The sequence below is a fragment of the Chrysemys picta genome, chromosome 6 (genome assembly GCF_011386835.1).
Source record: "Chrysemys picta bellii isolate R12L10 chromosome 6, ASM1138683v2, whole genome shotgun sequence".
In the NCBI taxonomy this organism is placed as follows: domain Eukaryota; kingdom Metazoa; phylum Chordata; order Testudines; family Emydidae; genus Chrysemys; species Chrysemys picta.
This window is the reverse complement of record NC_088796.1, coordinates 89749721-89776242: the sequence shown is the minus strand read 5'-3', so window position 1 is coordinate 89776242 and position 26522 is coordinate 89749721. Positions and strand designations below refer to the sequence as shown.

At 39.0% G+C, this 26522-nt stretch overlaps 1 protein-coding gene across 4 annotated transcripts in view; it reads left to right on the top strand.

Moving 5' to 3' along the window:
- The window catches only part of NTRK2 (neurotrophic receptor tyrosine kinase 2), a 270677-nt gene that overhangs the window by 155744 nt on the left and 88411 nt on the right, over positions 1-26522 (top strand). For 3 of the 4 annotated variants that reach the window (XM_042854541.2, XM_065599437.1, XM_042854543.2), the window contains exon 12: positions 1747-1935. In XM_042854541.2, the coding sequence (XP_042710475.1) occupies positions 1747-1935 (189 nt within the window). The remainder of the gene's footprint in view (positions 1-1746; positions 1936-26522) is intronic. The other variant, XM_042854542.2, reaches the window with a different exon arrangement.

Sequence of the window (26522 nt, the reverse complement as noted above, 5' to 3'; positions counted from 1 at the left end):
TTCTAGAAAACTTTAGCAAGGCTTTTCTTGTTCTTCTCTACATTTTCATGATGTTTTATAGCAGCACAGATGCACACACAAACCCAAACACACATCAAATAATGTTGTGACATTATATGTGTAGCTAATATACCATCTCAAGGAATGTTTTCTCCTAACTGTTTGCTGTGTTCTGGACTTCATTATATAAAAATCTTCGCCAAAAAACAGGCATAATCCTTGTAGCTTTGCTAGTAGCATTCATCTTCTAAGGATCTGAGAACTCAGTAATGACAAATACAGCATCAGTATTAATACTTCACTTGATAAATTGCAGAGATCTAGATGCATTGCTTAACGTTGTCAACTGTGACTTCCCAGCAAAGTGAAAGGCATTTGAAAAATTACCGCTCGTGTTTCAGGCTAGGAGAAAACTACTTTTTCAAACAATAAAATGGTTTCCTTTATGGACTGCTAAACCAGAATCAGGGTTTTAATTGGGGGGAGGGGGAGAGAGACAGGGATGTTCCTGCAGCTGAACCCTCGAAATTGCTATGTCAGATTATTTAAAGGTGGAATTCCTAATGGGATCTCCAAATCCATCCCCTACTTATGAGCTATCTCATGGAATGATAAAGATGTCTTTATGATGATACTGTGAGCCAGTCATGAGAGGAGAATCGCATAAAATAAACCATTTGAAAACGTGAATTTGTCGCTGGCTCTTTACTGGGACGAGTAGGGAAAATGCTGCCAAGGTTTATTAGTGACTTGGATCTTCTTTCTGAGCTTGGGTTGCATACATAGAATTAAAGGGAAGAGAGCAATTAAGCTGTAAATCATGAGAGCTCCTGGGTTACTTGTTACTTATTTTGACCTTGCATAGGCTGTGAGATATTAGATCAAAGCCCCTTAAACCCACCTGAGAAGTGCTCAATTTGCATAACAATTAATCCTATCACTTTTTATCTCACCAGTTGCTGTGGCTTAATTGTAATAATAATAATTAATAAAGTGCAAAGAGAACAAAACAGAAGTGGCCACTCTCATACTGGGTTCTGACAGGCTGCCAAGGGGAATGAAATATTCCATTGGGTTGGAACAGCCCTTGCACAGTGACTCCACAGTGCATCTGAGGCATAGGGTAGGAGTTGGTCCTACATGTCCACTGGGCTCTGAATGTTGTCTTAACCCTCTTAGTCCTAAAGAATTCAGACAACCTCCCTCCTCAGGGAGAATGCATCTCACACACATATCCTGTCTCGCAATAAGGCCATGACAAGGGAAAACATCACTCAGCTTTGTTTTTAAAGGCCTTACTTTTGTATGTTCTGAGTAGGGACTAATGCAAACAAGCAATGAATACAGGTTATAACTTATTGCTGGAAACAACAGAAGAGTTCACAGCATTTTGATATTTCTCCTACTATATTGGATGTAGTCCTATCAAGTCTATGTAATCTACCAATATAGGTACTTATAACACACTCGTAGTCATAGTATCTGAGTGCTTTAGAGGTTACCTCTATGGAACGATGATCCTTGTGCATATAAAGGAGTCACCAAACGAAGCCTTTTTTTTAAGTCCCATATGAAATATGTTCTCCACCTCCCTCATCATGCATACAAAGTCCCAGAGGCAAAAACGCCAATTAGCAAAAAGAAGGCTACTAGCTAGTTGTGCTTAAGATTGGTCAGCCAAAGCAGGTGACCGAGGGAGGGGAAAAATTTGTCAAGTTACAGGGGAATCTTTGTTTCTAACTCTAGGTCCTTCTTCAGTTATCAGCAATGATGATGATTCGGCAAGTCCCCTCCATCACATTTCGAATGGGAGTAACACTCCATCCTCTTCTGAGGGCGGCCCAGATGCTGTCATCATTGGAATGACAAAGATTCCTGTCATTGAAAACCCCCAGTACTTTGGAATCACCAACAGTCAGCTCAAGCCAGACACATGTAAGTACAGATGTTTATATGTATTTTGGTCATTTATTTTTCTCAGCCATGAGCTGGGTTTCTTTACTCGAACTAATGGGGTAATGATGTAACTTGCAAGGGTAGTGGGGGAGGGGGAGTTAAAATGTATTCAAGTGATTAAGGACATTGGTACATGGGATGAACTGCTTTACATCTGTCAAAGCCAAAAGGCCAAATTCAGCCCGTGTGAGGAGTCAATTAAGACAGCTGCACAGAAAGCCTACAAAGTTCACTGAAGTCACTGAGAGACTTTCCATTGATTTCAATGGCCTTTGGATCTGGCCATTGCACCTAATATGAATTTGACCCAGTGTATTCTCAAGAAAAGACTAATCTTGCTTTGGGCCAGAACCAGAAGTCAATATTTGCATAGTATCGTTATATACATTCTGTTATCAAATTACTTGTGTTGTGGCTATGAATGTAAATTCACTTTGAAATATATATATATTTAAAAGTAATGCTAAAATAGTGTTGAGATTAGAGGGTGACAACTTTTATTCTTCTGCTTTATTTGTATAGTTCAGGCTTTATATTTAAAAAAAGGTGTTTAATATTTAAGATGAAGCACTAGGTTTTGTATTCACCACAGATGAACAGTAAGTTTAACTGTCACATACATGTTCTCAGTCACTCAGGTTGGAGGCATACGAAGTGAACGGTTCAAAAAGCACGCCAGGCTTCTGTTACTGATCTCCAAAACAAATATTAGTTTTGCAAATGAACATTTTAAAAGTTGGGGGAGGCTGTTATTGAAACATTAAATATAATAGTACAGCAAATAATAAATATATTGTGGTCATCCACAAATACTGTGGATAACTACTGACACTAACATATTATAGCAGGTGAGGCAGTAATTGCTATAATCAGAGTTTCTTAGTGATTTCCATTCTAATTCACAATTTTCAGTCATTTATAGCTATCTCAAACTTTTACCTTTTGGACTGAAATTGTTGTGGCTTGGTCCCTAGGGATTTTTTAATGCTTCAGCAAAAAATGGTTTTGTAGCATGAGAAGAATGAGAAAAAATTACTTTCCTCATTATTAAAAAAAAAAAGCAATCTTTTTTTTTTTTTTTGAACAGTCTTAAACAGAGGTTGAAAATTGTGGTAGAAAGGGCCCATATTGATGACAAATGCCTTTAAGTGTTCCAATAAAAATTATTCTCATTTGACCAAGTTATGAACCTTAATACATTGTACACTTGACATGCCCAATAGATTTTGTATAAGCTTTTCCTTAAATTCATAGGCTGTCTGATCCATTTCCAATGGAAGTCAGTAGAAAGACTCCCATTGACTTCATTGGGCTTTGGATCGGGCCCCATGTGTGTGGTTGAGGAATGCTACATTGTGTATTGATGCATGTAATTGATTTAACTATGCAGCAAAAATTTTAGTGTGGATGCACAAGCTGGGTCTTTTGCCTTAAACCTTAGACAGTTTACAGAGTGTAATAGGAACCCTCCTCCAATCGCTGTGTGTTTTTTAACAAGTAGAAAGGCTGAGAACAGGTAGGGTGACCGATGCCCCAATTTTATAGGGACAGTCCTAATATTTGGGGCTTTTTCTTATATAGGCACTTATTACCCCACCTCTATGCTGATTTTACACATTTGCTATCTGGTCACCCTAAGACCAGGGCACTGTGAAACCCTGAGATAATTCCACATTGTGCACTTAAGCACAATCTACCGCAGAATGTCAGGGTGCCTTGGCAACACCAACTTTTGACACTTTCTGGCTTGTATTCATGCAATCTTAATGTTCTCTTAATGTTATTTTCTTATATAGAATTATTGTATAATAATACATCTCCAAATAATCTGATATACCATATACAGTATGCTGAAATAATTTTTTTGTACTTGATAAGCATAAGGAGAACATTGTATATGTGTATTGTGATTGGGAACTCAATTCCTATGAAAAATAGAATTCATTAGGGGATTACAACTGGAGCAATGTGCCCTCATGCCATCTACAAAGTTACATAAAGGATCAAGTGTATGAATATTAGGCTCTTGTACTCCTGCCCCCAGCTACGTTAAAACACATTTTAATTGTTCTTCTGAAAGCAAACTTCCGTGCATGTAAAGTCTCTGGCTTTAACAAAAATGTTTAAAAAATGTATGTGCTCTGTTCCGAAACAAAGAGGTCATTTGAGTTGAATAGGAGGTTGGAGCTCAGCTATAGAAGCATTGCATCACAATTGAACAACACTAACTACAGTAAAAGTTGTAAGTCAACAATCTCAGGTCCTGATCCTGAAAAGACTCAGGTCTTTTCTACTGAGGCCTTAACTAGAGCAGCAACACGCACTATGCAGGGGTGATTTCTAAAGTGCACTGACGTGTTGTGCATTAATTGGTCTGTGTAGACTTTGCTGGTGCACACTAAAAGTTTCCTAGCATGCTTTAGTATAGTGCCTATTTGAAACACCTCCCACCCCAGTATGCATAACTCCACTGTGTAGACGTGCCCTTAAACATGTACTTGATTTTGCACATTGTGAGTAATATCACTGACTCTAATGAAATTACTCACAGGGAAAAAATTAAGCATGTGTGTAAATGTGTAGAGAATGAGGGTTTAAGTCTTCACATTACTATGCATGATATGATTTGAATGATGAGGAAGGTGGAGATCTGTACATCAGGTCATTCCACGTTCTGCTACACTGCGTTGATGTTCTCAGTGTCTGAGATATTTGGGTTTTTATTATTTTAAACAAAGAGAACCAGGTAAACTACTATAGCACAATATAATCAAGACAAATCTGGTCTCTTCTAGCACATTAAGCATGTCCAATAAAGAGGGTAATTTGAATTGTCTGAGACAAAAACGGTCTTCCCATGAATAATTTCACACACTCTCTCTCTGTCTCATTCACTCACTTTTTATTACAGTGTTGCACTTGTCTTTCTGCGATCTGCAAACCTCCTCCTGATTTGTATTTTTGATATTTTTATAAGCTGTAAAGCTCTCATACCGTTTTCCTGTTTACAGTAATACCAGCTCAAAATGTCATCTGGTTTCTCATCTCAAGTAAAATAATTAACATTTATGTTTACTCCATATCCAGCCTAAATACAGCTGTCGTCTAAGTATTAGACACCCGGTCAATGACTGTCATGATGAAAAATGATTGTCATGCAGGACCCTGTGTGATTCATATTTTTTATGCTGCATTTTTGGGGGCTAAGTGGAATCACTTTCCAACACTAATGCTATATTTAAATGGAATTTGAAGGAGCATGTTTGCAGTGAATTGCAAGTGGAGTTTGTTTTTTCGTTCTCCATTTAAGTGATGTTTTAACCTCTTGTCAAATACCTAATCCCGTAGACAGAGCTCCAACACTAACTCTGAGAAGTGTGTGTGTGTTTATAAAAATAGCAATCATAATAAATCCCATTTGAAATTCCATCACCAAAAAATCAGCATTTCTGCCACTGAAAAAAATCATTCCTGAGAAGAACCAGCATCTAAAAGTCTGGAAATGAGGAGACTAGACATGATAGTGCTCCCTTCCCTTCTTGGTGCAGTCACTCAAGATGAAAAATCAGAACTGGTGAGGTTTAGTTTCAATAAGCACCCAAAAGTGTGGAGGTGAAATCCTGGCCTTGATTTCATTCTGGATGCTTATCTAGACATTCACTGAATGTACTGATAGACAATTGAAAATTACCCTCCCTCCCTCATCCATGCCTATGTGATATTTCCCATTCCAGCCATCCATGGTTAAACATCCATTTTCCTCTGGCTGTCCAGCAAGCCCACAGGACTCAACTCTAACTTCTGCCCATCTCGCACCCCCATCCTGCCATGGCATGAACACTCACCTACTGCTGGCCTCAGGTTCCTCTGCCTTCTATTCAGGGTCACATAGAGATTTTGAAGGGCCCGTGACAATAACTGACACAGGGCCTCCATTCTTCCAAAGAAATTACCACTTGGAGTGCAGGTTGTGCGAGGGTGATGGTTGGAGAGGCATTCATCCTGCAGCATCTCCTGTCTGGTAGGGCTGGGCCCAGCTCTCTGCTCCAGGCATTGTGAACTGGTTTGACTTGGCTGATGCTCAGGACTTAAATTCTCAAAGAGTACTTCCTGGAGCCCCCCACGGGAGGCATTGGGACTCAGAGAGTCAGCCCCAAGAGTTTAAAAATATTTACTGGAATTTCGCTCCAGACAGCTCCAACTGAATTTAAGCCCTGCTGCTGCTCCATCATGACCCTGTGCACTAAGTTGCTCCGCCACTCGGTTTGGGAGCCCTCTCAAACAGGGGGCCTGGGCAAACTGCTCCCCGCTCTTCTCCCCCAGGTGGACCTGCCTTTATTGGCTGATCTGCCACTGCAGAAGGCCTGAGGGTTTCCACTTGGAATTTTTGCATTCTGTGATGCACTGAGTACCTTAAGGAGAACCAAATTTGTTCACCTGCTTCTACTTAAACTAAAGTCAAGTATCAGCCCTTTTTGTTTGTAGGTACCTGGCTAACTGGGTGAGAGCACTCAGAGCCTGGACATGACAAAATGATCTTTGGCATGAGATCATTTTAAACAAAGTTGCAATGAACGGGGAGCACCCTGTAATCGTCTCACTTGGGAATGGGACTTTCAAATGTCACTATCAGAAATGAGGCCAGACATTCGAGTGAAGTAATCTTCAGTGTAGGACACTCACATAGATGGCAAACCTTCCAGAGATTATCCTTACTTGGCACCAACTATACTGTCTAAAACCTCACAGGCGCAATGGCTAGCCGTGCTATAAAGGTCATTTTTTGTGTCTTGTGAGTTTTACTAATTCTAGCAGGACATCGTAAACCTCAATCTATTTGGCCCCTTCATTGAGACCAGGACTTTTCCAAGATTAGCATTCAACTATCAGGCATGGCTGCTAAAGTTACCAAACTGACACACCAAAGCTGTTGAGATAGGACTGAAAAGCTGAAGCCTATCAATTCAGTAGTGCATAGCTATTGAATTTGTTAAATCGTCATTTAGCGAGCTGCTCAGTACTTGGAATATATCAGACTATTATTGTTATGTTTTAACGATTAAGGGTGGAACTTCTCACAGTAAATAACACTGCCTTGTTGATAGTAATGTGAAAGATAAAAGTTCAGGACCAGAGATGCATAAAATACCAATGAGATTGCAAGGGTTGTGATTTAGGGCAGAATTATCCCACTGCTTGGATAAGACACTGCCCTGAAGTAAACTTTGGGACTGGAAGAGGCAAATTCTGCCATGAGTTACCCCCAGGAAAACTCCATGGATATCACTGTAGTTGCTTCCATGTAACTGTGAAAAATTTGATCTTTGCTCTTGGTTTCTTGTGTAAAGGTTCCTGAACCAAATCTTGGCCTCAGTCACAACAGTGTAAATCTGAAGTAACTCCACTGACTTGAGTTTCCTCATACCAGCTAATTCAAATGCCTTATAGTTACAATCCTCCTTTCTGCAGTTATTTTTTTAAAGACATTCTCACTATCGCAAAATCAGGGCTGGCTCCAGGCACCAGCTTGTCAAGCAGGTGCTTGGGGCAGCCACTCCGGAGAGGGGCGGCAGGTCCAGCTATTCGGCGGCAATTCGGCGGACGGTCCCTCATTCCAGCTCGGAGCGAAGGACCTCCCACCGAATTGCCGCCGCAGATTGCGATCGCGCCTTTTTTTTTTTTTTTTTGGCTGCTTGGGGTGGCCAAAACCCTGGAGCCGGCCCTGCGCGAAATGACATTCTTGGTAGGGGTGTTAACTAGTTCGTGTGTGGTTTATCCCCGGGATATTTGTGCTAATGGCTAAGACACAAAGCCAGGTTTGCTTTAGAAAACATGAGGAAATCGGTGTCCTTCATATGGATAGCTCATGGTGTGTCAGGATATTTCTGATGCCTTTCTTAATCACTCAATCATCATTTTCCTCTTGTAGGTGTGTACTGCTGTGATGTACATATAAGTGCACATGCCTGAGTGTGGAAGTTAGGATGTATACATTAGGCAAAAATCTGAGTGACATAATGGGATTCATTTTTATTTGTAAATAAAATAATGACACAAGCTTGTGCTTCATCAGATTAAAATGAAATGTTTAATCTGAACCGATTAACAAATTAAATATCATCTTCTTTTGATAATAGAATATTGAAAAATAAGGCAGGGTTAGGGTAGACTCCAGTGAAAAATAATAGTTATGATACTTAGCTCAAATGTCATTAATGTAACATTGTTCTATCTGTATGTGCCTTAATTCAGATTCCACTGGATAAATCTGGAAAAATACACTAGAACCGTTTGTTTTAGTGCAAAAGAAGCTGTCCACATCCTTGCTATGAATTGTTTTCACCCATCCAGTTGGTTTCTGTTAAGGAGTGTTGCTGCTGCTGCATGCCCGTTGTTAGAAATAATTACTGTAAACTGATTGCTACTGATTTTGCAAATCTGTAAAACCAGCAAAAATTAGTTTACAATCTGTAGCTCCAGTCCGGAATCAGGGAGAGAGAGCAAGGAGTGTTGCCAACTCTTGTGATTTTTGGTGTTTCTTCTTAAAGCCCCAGCTCCTGGAGTCAAGTCATCATTTTGGGTTTAAGTTAAAAAAAGCAAGTTTCTAGCCCTCCTGGTTGTGGAGAAAGGCAAATGAAAAGATCTTAATATTTATTATTTTTTAAATCTCAGGATTTTAAAGCCAGTCTCATGGTTCTGGGTGGCCTGGCTGCTGAATGTTTGAGATTGGCAAATCTGACTGGTTGTACCTGACTGGTACAACTCTGATTAAGTGGGTGAGCAGGGAGGACACATAGAGAGATGGAGCTAAGCCAACATGCTGGCCAGCAGAGCTGAACACCAGCACAAGAAGTGGGGAGTATGCGACACCGAATAAAGGGTTGTAGTAAATTACTCCCCCTAGGAGCAATGGGAGAGCAGAGAAGGAATTGTGAGTCTGAATTGCAGTTCCTCCTTCAGGCTCTTCCTCCATGATCAGGGCACTGAACAAAGGCTAAGTCATGCTTAATGTGATCTAGGCCCAGTCCTGCACCTATAACAACAGCAAACCTATTTGCTGCGGCTCTCATCTTCCATTCTTGCAGAGATCCCCACACATACTGATGGCTCTAGGCATGTTTACAAAACTTAACACACACACCAAGATGAAAACAAAACCGAACCCCAATGAATGAACAGTCCAGATCAAACCACCAGCAGTCAACAGTACTGCCCAAAGTAGTAATAATGAATAATCATTAATAACCTCCCACATCTAGTTACACCATATCCAACATCCCTCCTGCTCACTAAAGGTCTGAGGAAAAGACAGGCTTCTCAACACCCCTTACAGGTTAACAAATCCAAACTCTGTTGGTCTAAGTGGGGAGGAAGAACCCCTTACAGAAAATAAGATGCCAGCAGACATCTCCATTTTAAACAAGCGGGCTTGAGGGTCTCTGCTAGTCACAGTGGTGATGCTGTTGCACAGAGAGAGGCAGTTTCTTAGCAAGCTAGGCCCCAAGCCCAGGCACCATAGAATAATAATTATTAAAAATGCAGAGCTCAAAATTTATAAACCATTTTGCCCTTCATAAAAGACATCCTGGCCTAATCCTCCAACTAAACTGAAAACAAAATAGCAACAAATCCAAACAATGTTCAGTCAAAGCCTAATGAAATGGAAAAGCCTCACTGCATGATTTGAACCTGTCAGACTTGGACTCAACTGATCGACGTGTTTCCAAAGGTGGGAATCTTTAACAGAGAACACCATGCTGCCAAAATTAGCATATTCAGACACTGACAGCCAAGATGTTCCAGTGAGCCTCAACTAACATGGTGGGATATAAGGAAGGAAATATATTTATATTTTTTCCAATCAAATTGTGTGTTTAACTCAGAAGATATTTATATATTTTATGGTCAGGCTAGATATTTTCAGATTCAACTGCATATTTTTATACAGCTGATTTGGTTGGATACATCACCACACAGGGTGCATGACTTCTTGATTGTCCTGCAGACTTCAGTGAAGGAAATGTTACGCACGCCAGTAGTTATGCTTCACTTTTCTTCAACTGGGCAGCAGATTTTTGCATTTTAGACCATCACAGTTTGAGTCCTACACATTTTGCTAATAATCTGGCTGCATATTTCCTTTGCCCAGCACAAAAAATGTAACACAAAATAAATTTGGTTGAAATTAGAATGTTTACCACCTGCTGTTCATCTGGGTTCTCAGCAGGCCACTAATTTATTTAGTTTTTATCTAAATGGAATAAATGCTTCCAAAGACTGAAGTCTTCAGCCTTAAAAATTGTTTTCCTTGCCCCATGGAAAGTTCAAAACCAAAAAGAAATTAATCTCCTTTCCATTTTTTTTTTTGTAAAAGTGAACCTAAAAGATCACCATTATCCAGATTGACATTCATGAAACAGTGCTGATCTGCACAAAATTGATTCTTTTCACTTAGTAAAAGAGAAAAGCAGAAAGTTGTTATATTTTCAGCAAAATGTTCCGGGTCCAATTACATTTCACTACTCAGAACAGTGTGTGATCTTGCACTACTTATTTGCGTGATTTAGGGTGACCAGATGTCCCGATTTTATAGGGACAGTCCCGATTTTTGGGTCTTTTTCTTATATAGGCTCCTATTATCCCCCACCCCCTGTCCTGATTTTTCACACTTGCTGTCTGGGTCACCCTAGCGTGATTACTGCTTACTCACACCAGGATGCCCACTGCTGTGAATGGGATGACTGACATGAAAAAAAGCATTGTAAGTTCTGGTCCTTAATTTGTGAACTGTGTAGCTTGAACAGCCTATTGTATGAAAATTCATCCCGTGAAACGTGCTTTTGGAAGTTTGTTAAAAGAGAAAGATCCGAACTGAAGTATGCATTTTGGTTAGCAAAGCAGTGTGGAACGAGCTAACGTGAAATGTGCAGCCTAATGGCTAATGCATATAGAGTGCCAACTTCTGCAGCTGAAGTAGATACTTCATTAGTAAATTTGGCAGTTCAATTAGGCTCTGATTAAGCAAACCATCCCTCTTCAGCAAAGCACCCAAGTACATGCTTAAAGTTAAGCACACACGTACTGCGGAATAATGATGGATGTGCTTAAGAGGTTTTCTGAATTGGGGCCTTAGCCAAGGACACTGTTGGATCAATAAAACAGGCAGAAAAACTGTTAAACAAGTGTAACTTCAGTGACACCATTGAACTGGGCCATTTGCTTCAGTTATTTGACTATTCAGATCTGTCAAAAAGTATGTAGCTAAAACAGTGACATGCACCTGACAAATAATGCTATACAGTCACACAGTGTTACAGTGACTGAATGATCCGTCTCCAAATCCATGATGTCTGAGAAATTCAAGAGATGTTCATTTTTTAATATATATTGAAAGCATTTTGTAAAATAATTTAAGTGGATTAAAAAGGAGATTCCCTCTGTGAAATCTGTAGGAAAAAATGTAATTTATAAAAAGAACTTCATTATTAAGAGCCAGGGTGTGATTCTTGCTCCTATAGAAGTTAATGGGAGCAGGAGCAGACTTCTGGTTCTGTATTCCTTGCCCCAGTGGGAGTTTTGGCTCAACCAGAAATGCAGGTCCTGAGGAAAAAAAATAATATGTAGACACAGAGAACATGAGTGCAAAATAAGAAAATAATAAATTCCAAAATATATAGTTTACATTTCAACACATAATTAATTCAACTATGTGATATTTTTCTTTTGGCATAAAAAGTCTAATGCATCTTAAGGTCAGTGAGTCAGAAACAAATAAAAAAACTCGGAGCCAAAATGATTCATAACTATATCAAACATTACATTCTCTCCAATTCATTATCAGTTATTGCATCACCGTTAAGAAGTCTGTGCTTGCTTGATGTGCCTGGTCTCAGGCAAAAGTGTTCCAAAGATCAGCTTGGAGAAAATGATTGATTGCTAGTACAATAATTCACAGCAAATGTTGATTAAAACAGACTAGTATTTCTCACAGTTACAGTAGAAGTGACATTGTTTCCAAGCTATGCAGAGTTTTCATGCCTTTTGTCAAACAAATGCCTATAAGAAAATGAAGTGCCTAATATTATATGATGATTAATATTGAGATGAGTGGGGCAGATTCTGTACCACAGCAGGGAGCAAATGGGCCTTGAAAGGGTCAGAATTTCTCCAGTGTAGACAGGAAAGAAAGGTGTGTAAGGGGAGTATTGGAGTGGGATGGGGAGAGGCTAGAGTCTTCTGGGTACAGGTGAGTATCATCTTACGCCCATTTAACATGCACAAATTCAGCTTTGCGCAGTTGGCAAAAACAAAACAAAAACAAAGAGAAAAATAACAATTTAAATACTGTACCTGTAGTGCGGGCGATTCTGCCCGCCATTACACTCAATGTAATTTTGACTATACGATTTTCGCTTTATGCGCTGACAGTGGAACCAGTGTAAGATGAGACTCGCCTGTATTGTGAGCTACAGAAAAGCTCATTAACAGGTGTGGAGAGATTTGCCAAGGTGCTGCATCAGTCCAGAATCCAAACAGGAACTCTTCTGAACTATGTCTTCTGTGCTATACTGCGGCATGGAATTTGGGCCAGTGACTCTACTGATATCCATGGCCACATAGGAGACAGTGCTGATCCCTGTGGAAAATACTTTCAAGAGGCAATTATACAGCATCCTCAGGAGGAAACCCAGACTAAGCTAAAATGTGAATAAATTCCAGGGCAGGATGTAGATGAAGCTAGGTTGGGGATACACTCCTGTGTTATGCGCAACAGAGGGTCCTGTGGCACCTTTAAGACTAACAGAAGTATTGGGAGCATAAGCTTTCGTAGGTAAGAACCTCACTTCTTCAGATGCAAGTCTTGCAAGTCTTGCATCTGAAGAAATGAGGTTCTTACCCACGAAAGCTTATGCTCCCAATACTTCTGTTAGTCTTAAAGGTGCCACAGGACCCTCTGTTGCTTTTTACAGATTCAGACTAACACGGCTACCCCTCTGATACTTGACTCCTGTGTTATGGGCAATCTGAGGGTCAGAGAAAAAATGGAATATAACTTTTAAAGTGTTGCCAGCAAAAAAAAAAAAATTATCTAGCACCTACAGAATAGTTTGCACCTTCAAAGCACTTTGCAAACATTAATTAATTAATTCTATTGATATCGCTCCAGTTTCTTGTTGCCCATAACAGTACAATAGTTAGGTCAGAATGATAATGCTGTACTCCTCCACAGAACTGATGTAATTAATTAATTATTTTCAGTTTGTGTACACATTCTTTATAAAGGAGCTCCAGTCCTTTGATGTAGGCACTCCTTGACACATTTTAAAAATACATTTATACACATAGTCTATTCCAGGAACTCTCTTCACTCAGTAATTAACATAAATCATCGCCCAGCAGCTAAAACATATTTCTGATATTTATGATCTCCTACCAGAGCCCTCCCAGTTTTTCTCGCAGCTTGGAAAAATGACTGTGCCTTTCAGCATGCCTTGAATTCGATAAACTAGTTCTATTTAGGACTGGCAAGGGAGAGTTTCAAAACTGAAGGGCCCCTCAGAGAACATCCTAAAGGCCATGAGACTCTAGCCTTGGAACTTTAATCAGCCCACCTGTTTGAAGTCTCTGAGTGGTTCATCACTCCCTGAGGGTGAGGGGCAAAGCTGAGTTGAACTAAGCAGGGAAGACTTGGTATAGAAAATCAATTGCTAGGCGAACTTGAGAGCCACAAACAGAGGCAGCTAACAGGACAGTTTTGGTGGGAGTTTAGAGAGGGACTGTGAGAGACTCCGTGCTATGTGTGATATTTTGGCCAATGATGGAATAGTGGTGATAACCTGCAATGAATGTGCGATGTTCTTTCCTGCCTGAAACTAGAAGAGATTTCCTGTGCATGAAGTACAAGTTGGTGGTTGTGCTGGAAGAAAAGATTCTTGGCTTGGAGGGGCAAGTTGAGAAGCTACTACGAATCAGAGAAGCTGAAGAATTCCAAACCAGGTTTGGGAAACCCCAGTATCCCAGGTTCAAGGAAGGAAGGGACCTGGACACAAAGGAATCAGTTGTAGAGGAAATCAGAGAGGTGGCCTGGCAGTTCATAACCACCAAAGGTCATAGCCGCATGGTTAGAGACAGATGAGGATAGGCAGACTGTGTCCACCAGACAAAAGAGAAGTAGAAGAAATTCCACACAGCTAGAAGTTGCAAATCAATACCTGGTCCTCAGCAGGGAGCTGTGGAAGATACCTCTCAAGATCCAGCAGGTCCATGGGAATGGAGAGATGTATGGGACACATGGGTGGATGGCAGCTTGGGTCAACCTATAAAAAAAATCAAGTGTACCCACAAAGAGTTCTCTAACTATCCAAGGCAGACAGACAATCCTTGATGGATATTCAATACTTAGAAGAATCGAAAGAACATTCTGCCAGGGACAGGCGGACGACAGGATGGTGTGCTGCCTTCCCGGAGTTAAGACACCAGATGTCACTCTAAGATCAGATAGGCTTCTGATGTTGAAGGGCAAGGATCCATTGGTGATGGTTCAGATCAGCACAAATGACACTACATCATGGGATATCTCACAGATAATAGAGGACTTCAGGGAACTCAGAAGCGTACTGAAGAAGAAGAATGTCTAAATTGTCTTCTCCGAAATCCTTCCTGTCCCTCTAGCAAAGGAAGACAGAAGGCAGAAGATTCTGGCTAGGTAAATGGTGTAGGGTGCAGGGCTATGGTTTTGTGGACCACTGGTCCATCTTCTTTGGGGAGAGAGGGCTATATAGTTTGGATGGCCTCCATCTCAGAAGAAGGGGGACTAATCTCCTCAGGGACGGGCTGGCTAGAGCAGTCAGGTGGGGGTTAAACTAATAGCAAAAGGGAAGGGTAAAAAGAGGGACAATCTGAGAACTCAGTGAGCACAAAATTGAGATGTTAAGAACAAAATTAATTAAGGAACCAAATGACAAAAAGAAAAAAAAAACTTGAATTGACTATGCACAAATGCTAGAAGCCTGGGTAACAAACAAGAGGAATTGGAATTGCTCATTTATGAGCATAAATTAAATCTACATCATATTATGGAAACCTGGTGGAATGATTCACAAAATTGGAATGTTCAAGTCAATCATTTATAACCTATTTAGGAAGGCTTGTGTGGTCAAAAGGGGTGGGGGAGTGGCACTCTAAGTCAAAATAGCAATACTTGTTTCCAAGTCACCGATAACTCAAAAGAAAATGATCTTGAATGCTTATGGATCAATGTCCTAACAGAGCACAAGATGGAGTACTAGTTGATGTCTGCTATAGACCACCAAATCACAGTAGGGAACAGAATGAACAGTTCCTTATGCACCTATCTACAAAGTATAGGGTGAAAAAAACCTATGAGATCACGGGGGACTTCAATTTGAGTGATTTACGCTGGAGGTCTCATGCTGACAATACTAAAACATCCTTGGAATTTCTAAACGTTATAGATGACAATTTCCTAACTCAAAAAGTGTTATAGACAACATGGGGGAATTCTATATTAGATCTTGTCCTAACAAGTAAAGAGGAACTGATCACAGAACTAAAAATTAATGGTATCTCTGGTACAAGTGATCATGACTTGGTCACATTTATAATGTGCAAGCAGAACAAAGTCCAGACTAGTAATATATATATACTAGGTGCTTTAATAGGGCCAGTTTCACAAAGCTGAAAACAATTATGATCCAGATCTACTGGGAGGAAGAATTTAATCAGAAAAATGTGAATGATATTTGGGGATCATTTAGGACTACTTTATTAGATGCCCAAAATTCACAATTCCATAATTGGTGAGAGAGCTGTGCTGGTTAAAAAACTGGCCTGGTGTAGAGGGGAAGTGATGGCAGCTTTAAAAAGTGTGTGTGTGTGTGTGTGTGTGTGTGTGTGTGTGTGTGTGTGTGTGTATATATATATATATATAATATGTGTGTGTGTGTGTAATGAGTATTCATTACTATCATTCATATATATATATATATGGAAGAAAGGGGAAGTTGATAGTAATGACTATAAAGCAGAAGTTAGGAATTGTTGAATATTTAAAAGGAAATCCAAGAGATACAAGGAGAAATTTATGGCCAGCAAAGTTAAGGACAATAAGAACAGTTTTTAAAATATATTAGGAACAAAAAGATGGAAATGGTAGAATTATCAATAATAATGCAGAAAAGTTCAATAAATATTTCTGTACTGTATTTGTGGAAAAACAGATTACATAATCTCATATGGTGATGATAACACTTTTTCTATATCACTAGTATCTCTGGAGGACCTCAAACAGAAGCTACTGAAATTAGACATTTTTAAATCAGCAGGTCCGAATAACTTGCATCAAGAGTACTAGAAGAACTGCCCTGTGGACCTTACTGGACCATTAATGTTGATTTTCAATAAGTCTTGGAGAACTGGGAAGACTCAGATGGCTGTAAGAAAGCTAATGTGCCAATTTTTAAAAAGGCTAAATGGGATGACCCAGCTAATTATTGACCTGTCAGTCTGACACTGATCCTGGGTAAGATAATGGAGCAGTTGATATGGGGCTCAATTAATAAAGAACCAAAGAAGAGTAATGTAATTAATGCAAACCTACATGGATATATAGAAATTAGGCCCTGTCAGACTAACTTGATATCTTTTTTTTTAATGATATTGCAAGTTTGGTTAATAAAGATGATAGTGTTGACATAATATACTTAGACTTCTGTGAGGCGTTTGACTTGGTGCTGTACAACATTTTGATTAAAAAATCAGAATGATATAAAATTTATCATGGCACACCTTAAATGAATTAATTATTAGCTAACTGATAGGTCTTACAATGTTACTGTAAATGGAGAATCATCATCAAGCTGGTTCCAATGGTTTCCTGCAGGGATAGGTTCTTTGCCCTGTGCTATTTAACATTTTTAGCAATGACTTGGAAGAAAACAGAAAACCATCACTGATACTGTGTGCAGGTAACACAAAAATTGAGGGGGTGGTTAATAATGAAGAGGATAGGTTGCTAATTCAGAGTGACCTGGTTTGCTTCATAAACTGGGTGCTAATGCGATCCTAGGATGCATAAACAGGGGAATTTCAAGTAGGAGTAGAGGTTATTTTACCTCTCTGTATTTAGCATTGGTGTGACCTCTGCTGGAATACAGTGTCCAATTTAGGTGCCCACAATTCAAGAAGGATGTTGAGAAATTGGAGAGGGTTCAGAGAAGAGCCACAAGAATTATTATAGGAATAGAAAATATACCATTTAGTGATAGACTCAAAGAGCTCAATCTATTCATTTTAACAAAGAGAAGGTTAAGGGGTGACTTGTTTACTGTCTGTATGTATCTACATGGGGAACAAATATTTAATAATGGGCTCTTCAATCTAGCAAAGAAAAATATAACATGATCCAGTGTCTGGGAGTTGGAGCTAGTCAAATTCAAACTGCAAATAAGGCATACATTTTTAATGGTAAGAGTAATTAACCACTGGAACAATTTACCAAGAGTCATGATAGATTTTTCATCACTGACAATTTTTAAATCGAGTTTGGATGTTTTTCTAAAAGATCTGATCTAGGAATTAGTTTGGGGAAGTTCTATAGCCTGTGGTATACAGACGGAGAGACTAGGTGATCACAGTAGTCCCTTCTGGCCATAGAATCTATCAATCTACAAGCTATCTCTTCTCTCTGAGATGAGTCAGGCAGTTCTGCTGACCACAACTGTGGCTGTAATGCACAGGGAGAGACAGTCAGTCTTCCAGATAAGTAGTTCCCAGGCCATTTAGGGTTGGTAGGTATGTATAGGTGTGTGGCCATGTGTATAACCGGACACACCATACGTGGACAGGATATGACTTTTCTATTATGTGGATGAAGGCACCACACATGCACGTTTTGTATTAAGTGAACATTCACTGGATCATGTCTCTAGTTAACACCGATGCCAACAATGCCTGAAGTCTGTTATCTGCAGATGCTTAGGGAGTCAGTTTAATTGAAGTACAAGAACCCTTTACAGGAGAAAGAAATAGCGAATAACTGAGATCAAGACTCACACAACCTTAAATTGTTACATTATGTCGATTAAAGGTTTTATAGTGACTCTAGCTAGCAACATTCCCATTAACTTCTTAGTGAAATGCAACAGAAACATTTTTAGAAGTCCCATTGTCAAAAGTCAATTAGAGCAAGGTTTTCAAAAGAATTTAGGTGCCCAAAGATGCATATAGGTGGCTACTGGGATTTTCAAAAGCACCTAACAACATTTGGTGCCAAACTCCTGTTGAAATCAATGGAAGTGAGATGCCTAATCTGCTTGGTGCTTTTGAAAATCTCATTAGCATCTTTGAAAATCTGGCCCTTGGAAGCCTAAAGCCCATTGAATGACAATAATTCAGTGAGACAATAGGACCCAATGAAATTCAAATGGACAGGCCTCCATGGGGCTGCTCTGTGTTGCATCTGGGGATCAGGGATCCAAATTAAGGAGATGTAAAGGTGGCTTAAAACCAGCTTTGCTCCACCCTCTTACTTTAAAAATCTTTCTTAAACCCAGCACTGAAAAGGAGGAACAGAGTATTTGGACTTTTATCTCTATCAAACCTCCAGATCCAATTATTTTCAAACTTGGGTGTTTCGAATCTGTATCATAAGAACATGAGAGCAGCCATACTGGGTCAGACCAAAGGTCCATCTAGCCCAGGATCCTGTCTTCTGACAGTGGCCAATGTCAGGTGCTTCAGAGGGAATCAACAGAACAGGTATCATCAAGTGATCCATTCCCTGTCACCCATTCCCAGCTTCTGACAAACAGAGGCTAGGGACACCATCCTTGCTCATCCTGGCTAATAGCCATTGATGGATCTATCCTCTATGAACTTATCTAGTTCTTTTTTGAACCTTGTTATAGTCTTGGCTTTCACAACATCTTCTGGCAAAGAGTTCCACAGACTGGCTGTGCATTGTGTGAAAAAATGCTTCCCTTTGTTTGTTTTAAACCTGCTGCCTATTAATTTAATTTGGTGACCCCTAGTTCTTGTGTTGTGAGGAGTAAATAACACTTATTTACTTTCTCCAGCTGAAAAGTCCCCGTCTTATTAATCTCTCCTCACACGGAAGCCGTTCCATAACCCTAATAATTTTTGTTGCTCTTTTCTGAACCTTTTCCAATTCCGGTATGTTTTTTTGAGATGGGACAACCACATCTGCTCGCAAGTATTCACAATGTGGGCTTACCAAGGATTTATATAGAGGCAATATGATATTATATTCCCTTTCTTAATGATTCCCAATATTCTGTTCGCTTTTTGACTGCCCTTGCATATTGAGTGGATGTTTTCAGAACTATCCACAATGATAGTTCAAGATCTTTTTCTTGAGTGATCTTTCCCAAATTGTGGTGTTTGGATTCAATGTGTAATTTTGACTTCTTATAGAGAGTTTTGAACAGCAAACATGAATGTGCTTTCATTTTTTGTGTCCAAAGCCTGAAGGCCTGTGACTGCCTTAATAAAAAATAACCGAAAACAATATTAACCAAAGGACATGTTCCAAATAGAGCAACAAAGAACAGAAAAGAAACAAACAACCAAAAAGTAACAAAAAAAATTCCATCCCTGCATTTAATAAGTAATATGAATAGCTGACCCACGCAAGAGGAGTTCATTGGTCTCATCCCCATTCACATCAGAAAAAAGCAACACATTTTGCCATGATTGGCAGTCTGTGCTCAAGAGAGGTTTGGGACTGAAACAGCAGTGGGGTTGCAGGCCAGGATTGGGCTGCACTGAAAGAGTTTTGTGGGGAAGCTTACACAGCACCTGCTTGTAGTGTAATATACCTGGCACAAGCCTGTGCTATTTGTCCTTTGTTATTAGTACTACTACATGTTTTAAGTCTTTCTAGACTTACTTTTGCAGGGAATCTGAGATTGTATTGTGCGTCTAATAATTTTCTCCGTGATTTGCTCCAATATCGCATACAAAGCAGAAAAGGTCTTTTCACCCCTGTGCAAGAGTAAAAAAGTGCACCTACCAGACCAAGAGCCATCTCCAGAGGTGACAGCACATGAAATGCTGGCCCCATTGAAGTCAATGTCAAAACTCCCATTGATTTCATCCACTGTATAGTTGGCTGTGTAGACTCCACACAGGACAGGAATGTGGAAATTGCCTTACTGGATCAAACCAGTAGTCCTTCCAGTATCCTAAGAGTATCCACAACCAGATGCTACAAGAAGGTGCAAGAAACCAAAAGAGAGCATTTATATAATAACCTGCCCATAGAGAAAATTTCTTCCTAACCCACAACTGATAAAGGTTAGTATATTCTATGAAGCATGAAGGTTTATGTCCTTTTTTATTGTAACCCTATGTAACATAATTATGAATGTTCTTATGATCTATATTCCTCCTTCTCTGCAGATAGTGAAGCCAAACTAATATAGCACTATCCAGGTCAGACTGGCAGGATAGGGATTAGGGTGAGCTTTGGGACTAGCCCTTAAGGCTTAGTGGTTAACTCACCTCTATGACCATGCCTCCTTTGGCCTTGTGGTTAATCCTGGCCTTTGGATGCAAGAAAAGTTGTATGTATCTATTCAGTAATGAATGGCGCCACTCAGTATAATTTTAGAACACGTGGCCAAGGATTCTCAGTATCCTTTGGTTGTTTTTATCTTGTAGATGTGAAATAGAAATTTTGACTTAATCTCATCAAGCCATGTAATTCAAAGGGTTGTGTACAAGTGCCCTCCCCCACACCCTACTTCTTCTTTCCACACAGATGTAGGAAATCACAGTGCAGTGCACTGAGAAATAACTTTAATTCAGCTATTGCTGACAATCCTTATTCTGTTGGAAAGTGACCGTCTTCCACCTAATAAAAGTCTTTTGTGTTATCTAGCTGAGCCAACTTGTTTGCCAGCTGGAATCATCTCTGTAACTAATGTTATGCTTTCTGGGGATATTTCTTACCAGTTTGTATAGGATTTTATGCTTATGATTTTTATATTTATCCCATTTTTGCCACAGCATTCTTGAGAAGCCTGAAGTTGGGCCAGGCTGATGAATAAACATAATGCAAACCAAGGCAGGTCTTTTAGAATTAAAGAGAAAGAACGAAGTTGCAACTTTTCCTTGCAGTAGTGGCTTCTTTCCAAGAGCTTGATCCAAAACTGATTTCCCATTAAAATCAACAGAAGTCTGTCTGTTCCACTGATTTCAGTGTGATTTGAATCAGGCCCAAGGTGCATAAAATAGGACATTTCAAACCGCAAACTGCAGAGTTAAATAAACCTACAATATTGGGGGTTTGTGCAGCGATTCTTAATAAATCTAACCCCAGGAAACATTCTGTACATTTGCTCTACATGCTGTGCTGCAGTGGGAAGTCTATGCTGGGCTGGTAAACTTTCTTGTTTCATATGCATGAAGAATCATAATTTACAGAGTCATATAGGATGGTGTCAGAACAAAATGCACAAGCAGCAGTTTAATGGAAGCGTTGTCATCTCAAGCCTTGAATATGTGTTGGATATTAATCAAATTTGATGCATCAAAAGTATACAATTCTTTTTTAAAAAAGGACTACGTGTTATTTTTAATAATCTCAAGTAAGTTTATGGAGAAACCTTGGAATTTTACTGGTGCTTTTTTGTGTGGTTTAGAGAAGGGGGCTTTGCCCAAGCATATGATACTTATTTTGCACCATATAAAAAGGGTTGTTATTTCAAAATCATGCCCACCCTTGGTAAATTCTTGGCCTCATCAGCTGTATATTCCCTTCCAAACAGCCATAAAAATCTTTGAGGGAACATTTTGCTATGCTGTATCTGAGTTTCCTGTGTGTGTGTATGTAATATATACAAACACAAGTCAGAATCTGTGTTGTTTGTCAGCTAAATCATCTCAAGTGCTGAGTTCTTGTCAGTTTGCTTGTTCCATGATCTCCAGTGAAGGAGAAAAAAAACCTCAGCTGACTACACAAAGGTTGGCTGAGTGTCCTGAAACTTGCCTCAGTGAGAGAGAGAAAAATCAGAGGAGTATTGAGAACAAAATGTCTTCCTGCATGAGCTTCTTTCTATCCTAAGATGTTGCATTCTTATTGAGAAGAGAGAGGGACAGTTATTTTGGAGGAAATGCAGTCTACAAGAGAGGATGATATTTTAGACTGAACACTCATTTAGAAGCTCAGGTGAGGAAATGGAGACTGTATACCCCTTTATTTAGATACTTTAATATGAACATTCTCAGGCCACAGTCATAAACTGTCCCTCACCCCCTCCAAGTCTCCATCCTGAACTACTCTGTAGTCTTAATTTTAGAAAATTCTCATAAATCACATCACAGTTGCAGGCACTAGCTGAACTTCTAGCTGTGCACAGTATTTTAATAGTCTGAAAAACACACCATATTTAATCACGCTAAGAAAGTCATATATCAAAACCTGCTTGAACCCATTCCAGCCAAAAAGAGCTTGTGCTGTTTTCTTTGCATCTCTGATCACTGACAACTCTGCTTGTCTCTGACAACAGATTATTTGGAATTAGTTTTTATAAATTAAAGAGTCATTTAGTATTGTGCAGAACTCTGCAGCCTGATGCAGCTGAATTATTGAAATTCCCTTTACATATTGTTTAGATAGGGAAAATTGCAGGGTGACCATAAATAAAATTACTTTTTTGGGCAGATGAGATTTATTCAACATAATTCCATTATTATAATTCACAGAAGAGGATGGTTTGATTCAGCTAGGACAAGAGCTCCATTTTTCCCCTCGTGAAATAAGGCGGTAAAGCAAACTTAAAAAAACAAATCTGATATTAATAATGTGTGAATTTTAAAAAAATTGTGCTTATAACATGGCACATAAATACAGAGAAATTAATACATCTAGTCTCTTAAAATGATAACAGTTGTCATAATAATGAAAATAAAGAACAAAATATATACTGTGGAGATTCTTAAAAATTTACCAATTAGCTTTGATAAATAGATACTATACCTCTGTGTTAACAGTATTCACTGTACTTCCTCATGCTTTACTATAAGGAATATCTTTTAATACTGCAAATTCAGAGAATGAGTTATTTTGATCTCTAGGTGTTATCTAAGGCAACTGGAATGTTGTTATGGGTGACCAATGTTCATGGCAATTGTCATAATAAATATAAACTTTTAGGCACAATTACTAATAAAAATCATTAGATGGGACAAAACTGGACTGACATCACAAAGCTGAAACACATAAATCACACTCAGACAATAGGGAAACTACAGGAAAAATACAAAAGCACATGATTTGCACGTATCCAAGCAATAACCAGAAAAGGCTCCAATAAGTGGCACCCTATGAGACAATGATGTGTACAAATTTTCCTGTTCAAGACAAAGAGAAGGAAGGAGAGGGTGGGGGGGAAGGCAAGATATTGAAGATAAGAAAGACAAAAGGGCAGGCCTAGTGGTCAATTACTCTTCATATCATTATGTCTCCAATTATGGCAATACTTCGCAGCTGTACCACTCCAAAGTTCAGGAAATTAAAGTTACTAAATAGCTTTCTACCTTCCCTGATAATATGACAGACGAATTTGGGGTTCAGAAGCAAAAGAATTTGGGAGAGTTACCATTGCTTTTGATACATTACCTGACTTGTTAACAGCTGTAGTGTTTGATTAAAGGTCTTTTTAATTGCCTTTCACAGGAATGAATTTAATTGCTCTTTGCTGCTTTCCTTCCCGCCTGCATTTCATCCTGACAGCCAGATAATTGAATGTGCTGGTCAGGTTATGAAGGAAATTCTAGCCACTTTTCTGCAGAGCCAGAACTCTGGCCACAATTAAGGGAAATGGAGGTCAGTGTGGCAGGGCCTTATATCTGTAGCTTCAACCACATGTTGATATGGCTTTATAGCTTTTAAACTGAAGTTTATTGTCTCTCTGAATATTAAAGAGGGAAGTCCCCTTGAATCCCTGATGGTATTCATTTATGGTCATGATTATAAAATGTCTCTGAACTTGGGGAGTATGCGAGGATCAATAAAGTACAGGACAGCAGAGGAACAAAAAGCTCTTAAGGTTTTTTATTATTATTTTTCCCTCTGCCCCCAGCTATGCCACAGGAGATGTCTGTGAGGAAAGAGTGGTGACTGCTCAGGGGGCATGGAGTAAGAGAAACTTAACAACAAAGGGAAAATCATTGGTTCAGATGCTTAAATTAATTAGCTGGGATTTCAGAAAATATTCATGACTTGCAGTAGTAATAGAAATGTAGATAAGAGCTGCTGCAAGATTTTCTTTGTTTTATTAATGTGTATGAAAAACAGTGGCAACACTGAATGAGGAACAATAAGGCCCAGTATTCATCATAAGCCAAAAAAGAGGGATTAACACAAAAAGTTACTATTCTGTACCAAAGTTCTGTTATTTTATTGGAATAACAGGTGCATGTACTGTCTCAGTGAAAGGGAAGACCATGCTTATATGCAGGGCTTATATATTGATACATATTTCCAGCATGCAAAGCTAAATTTCAAAACCCGTGTTTTTGACTGCTTTCATTTTCACTTGTGGAGAATAACAGATTTTCACTGGACATGGATTTGAGTCACAATGTTCAGATGTGGATACAAAGTCTATCAGCGTTCAGATGTATTCCAAATCTTGGTTTTTGGTTCAAGCCCTTCTCTTGCTTTTACCCAATGATGCTAACAATTTTTGCTGTTGATGCCTGGCACAATTAATGCTGAGTTCTGGCTTCCATTCCCAGCCCCTTTACAGTCGCACATAATTTTCCAAACAGAGTTCTTTAGAGATGAAATTTTCTTTGCTTATTAGCAGTCCAGAGGAAGCGATTGCTGGATAAAATTGAGAAAAACTCATTCTGATTGAAGTTAGTGGAACTCCATACTGGTGTAGAGATCTTCCTGCATGCTTCTTTTTTCAGGCGTGGCATCCACCCCTTGTGTGCTGGAAGCCTGGAGTGCTTGGTTCCTACATAAAAATGCAAAGAGACAGAGGAAGTAGGCTCCTTATATCTTCTTTTCTCCTGTGTATTCATCTAGGACTAGGATAATCTAGACTTTACTGTATTATTTCATATTCAGCACAACCTCTTCCCAAATCTGTGTGTTAATAATATGTTACAGCTGAGATTTTAAATGCACAGAAGTAAAGCTGTTGAAAACACAAACTTTTCCTTTCATGGGAAATTTCAACATTTCAAAGTTACTTTCCATTTCAAAGCAGAACAAAAGTCGAAACATTGGCCATTTTCATGAAACAAAAAATTCCCAGAAATTTCAAATTGGAAATGTTGACATGGAAATTGGACATTTTCAACAAAATTGAAATGAGTCACCATTTTTAAATGAAATTTTCATTTCAAATAAATATTACGAAATGGATTTCTTTCTTCTTAATCACCTTTTTTTAACCAAAAATCTTATTTCATTTTGAAATGTTGATTCCAAACATGAAAATTTGTTTTGATTCTTTCAACTGGAAAATCAAAAAGTGTAATTGAACTCAAGATTTTCCTGCAGAGAATGTCTATTTCAATTAAGATACATTTTACAGTGGTAAATTGTTCAATAAAATAATATTAACCAGCCTTACTCAGGGCTTAATGCTGAGAACCATAATTATGAATGTCCTGACATTTATACTTTTTAAAATATGAAAAGTGTCGCATTATTACACTTATTTTCCTTTAATTTCTTTGTTCTTTTGTTGAGGTAGGAGAAACCATTTAAAATGTGGTTGTTTATATTTACATATGCTGTCATACTGGGCCAGATCTTTTGGTTTTCAAGGATGACACTCCATTGAAGTTGATGGAGCTGTGCCCATTTAAACCAGCAGAAAATTTGGTCCACTGAGGGCAATCACACTATTGCACATTGAAATAGATGCACACACATTTGTGTCAGGTTAGTGTTAGTCTGTATCAGTAAAAACAATGAGGAGTCCTTGTGGCACCTTAGAGACTAACAAATTTATTTGGGCATAAGCTTTGTGGGCTATAACCCACTTCATCAGATGCATGGAGTGGAAAATACAGTAAGCAGGTATAAATATACAGCACATGAAAAGATGGGAGTTGTCTTACCAAGTTGGGGGTCAGTGCTAATTGAATTGGCCTCATTAGCACTGACCCCCAACTTGGTAAGGCAACTCCATCTTTTTATGTGCTGTATATTTATACCTGCTTACTGTATTTTCCACTCTGTGCATCTGATGAAGTGGGTTATAGCCCACAAAACTTATGCCCAAATAAATTTGTTAGTCTCTAAGGTGCCACAAGGACTCCTCATTGTTTTTATACACCCCTGTGTATCTGGGTTAACACCCTGCATCCCAGAATGTTGTTAGAAGGAAGTGAGGGACTGTCTTTTTAAAGTGCTTATACATTTATTATCTTCAAACTAAATTTCTTCAGATAAGGCATCTGCCATCGTCATAACCTAAGCTTGTGGCAAGTTTGAAGTTTTAAGGAAACTAATTTTGAGTTATCTGATAGCAAAAAATGCTATAACTATAACTATTATC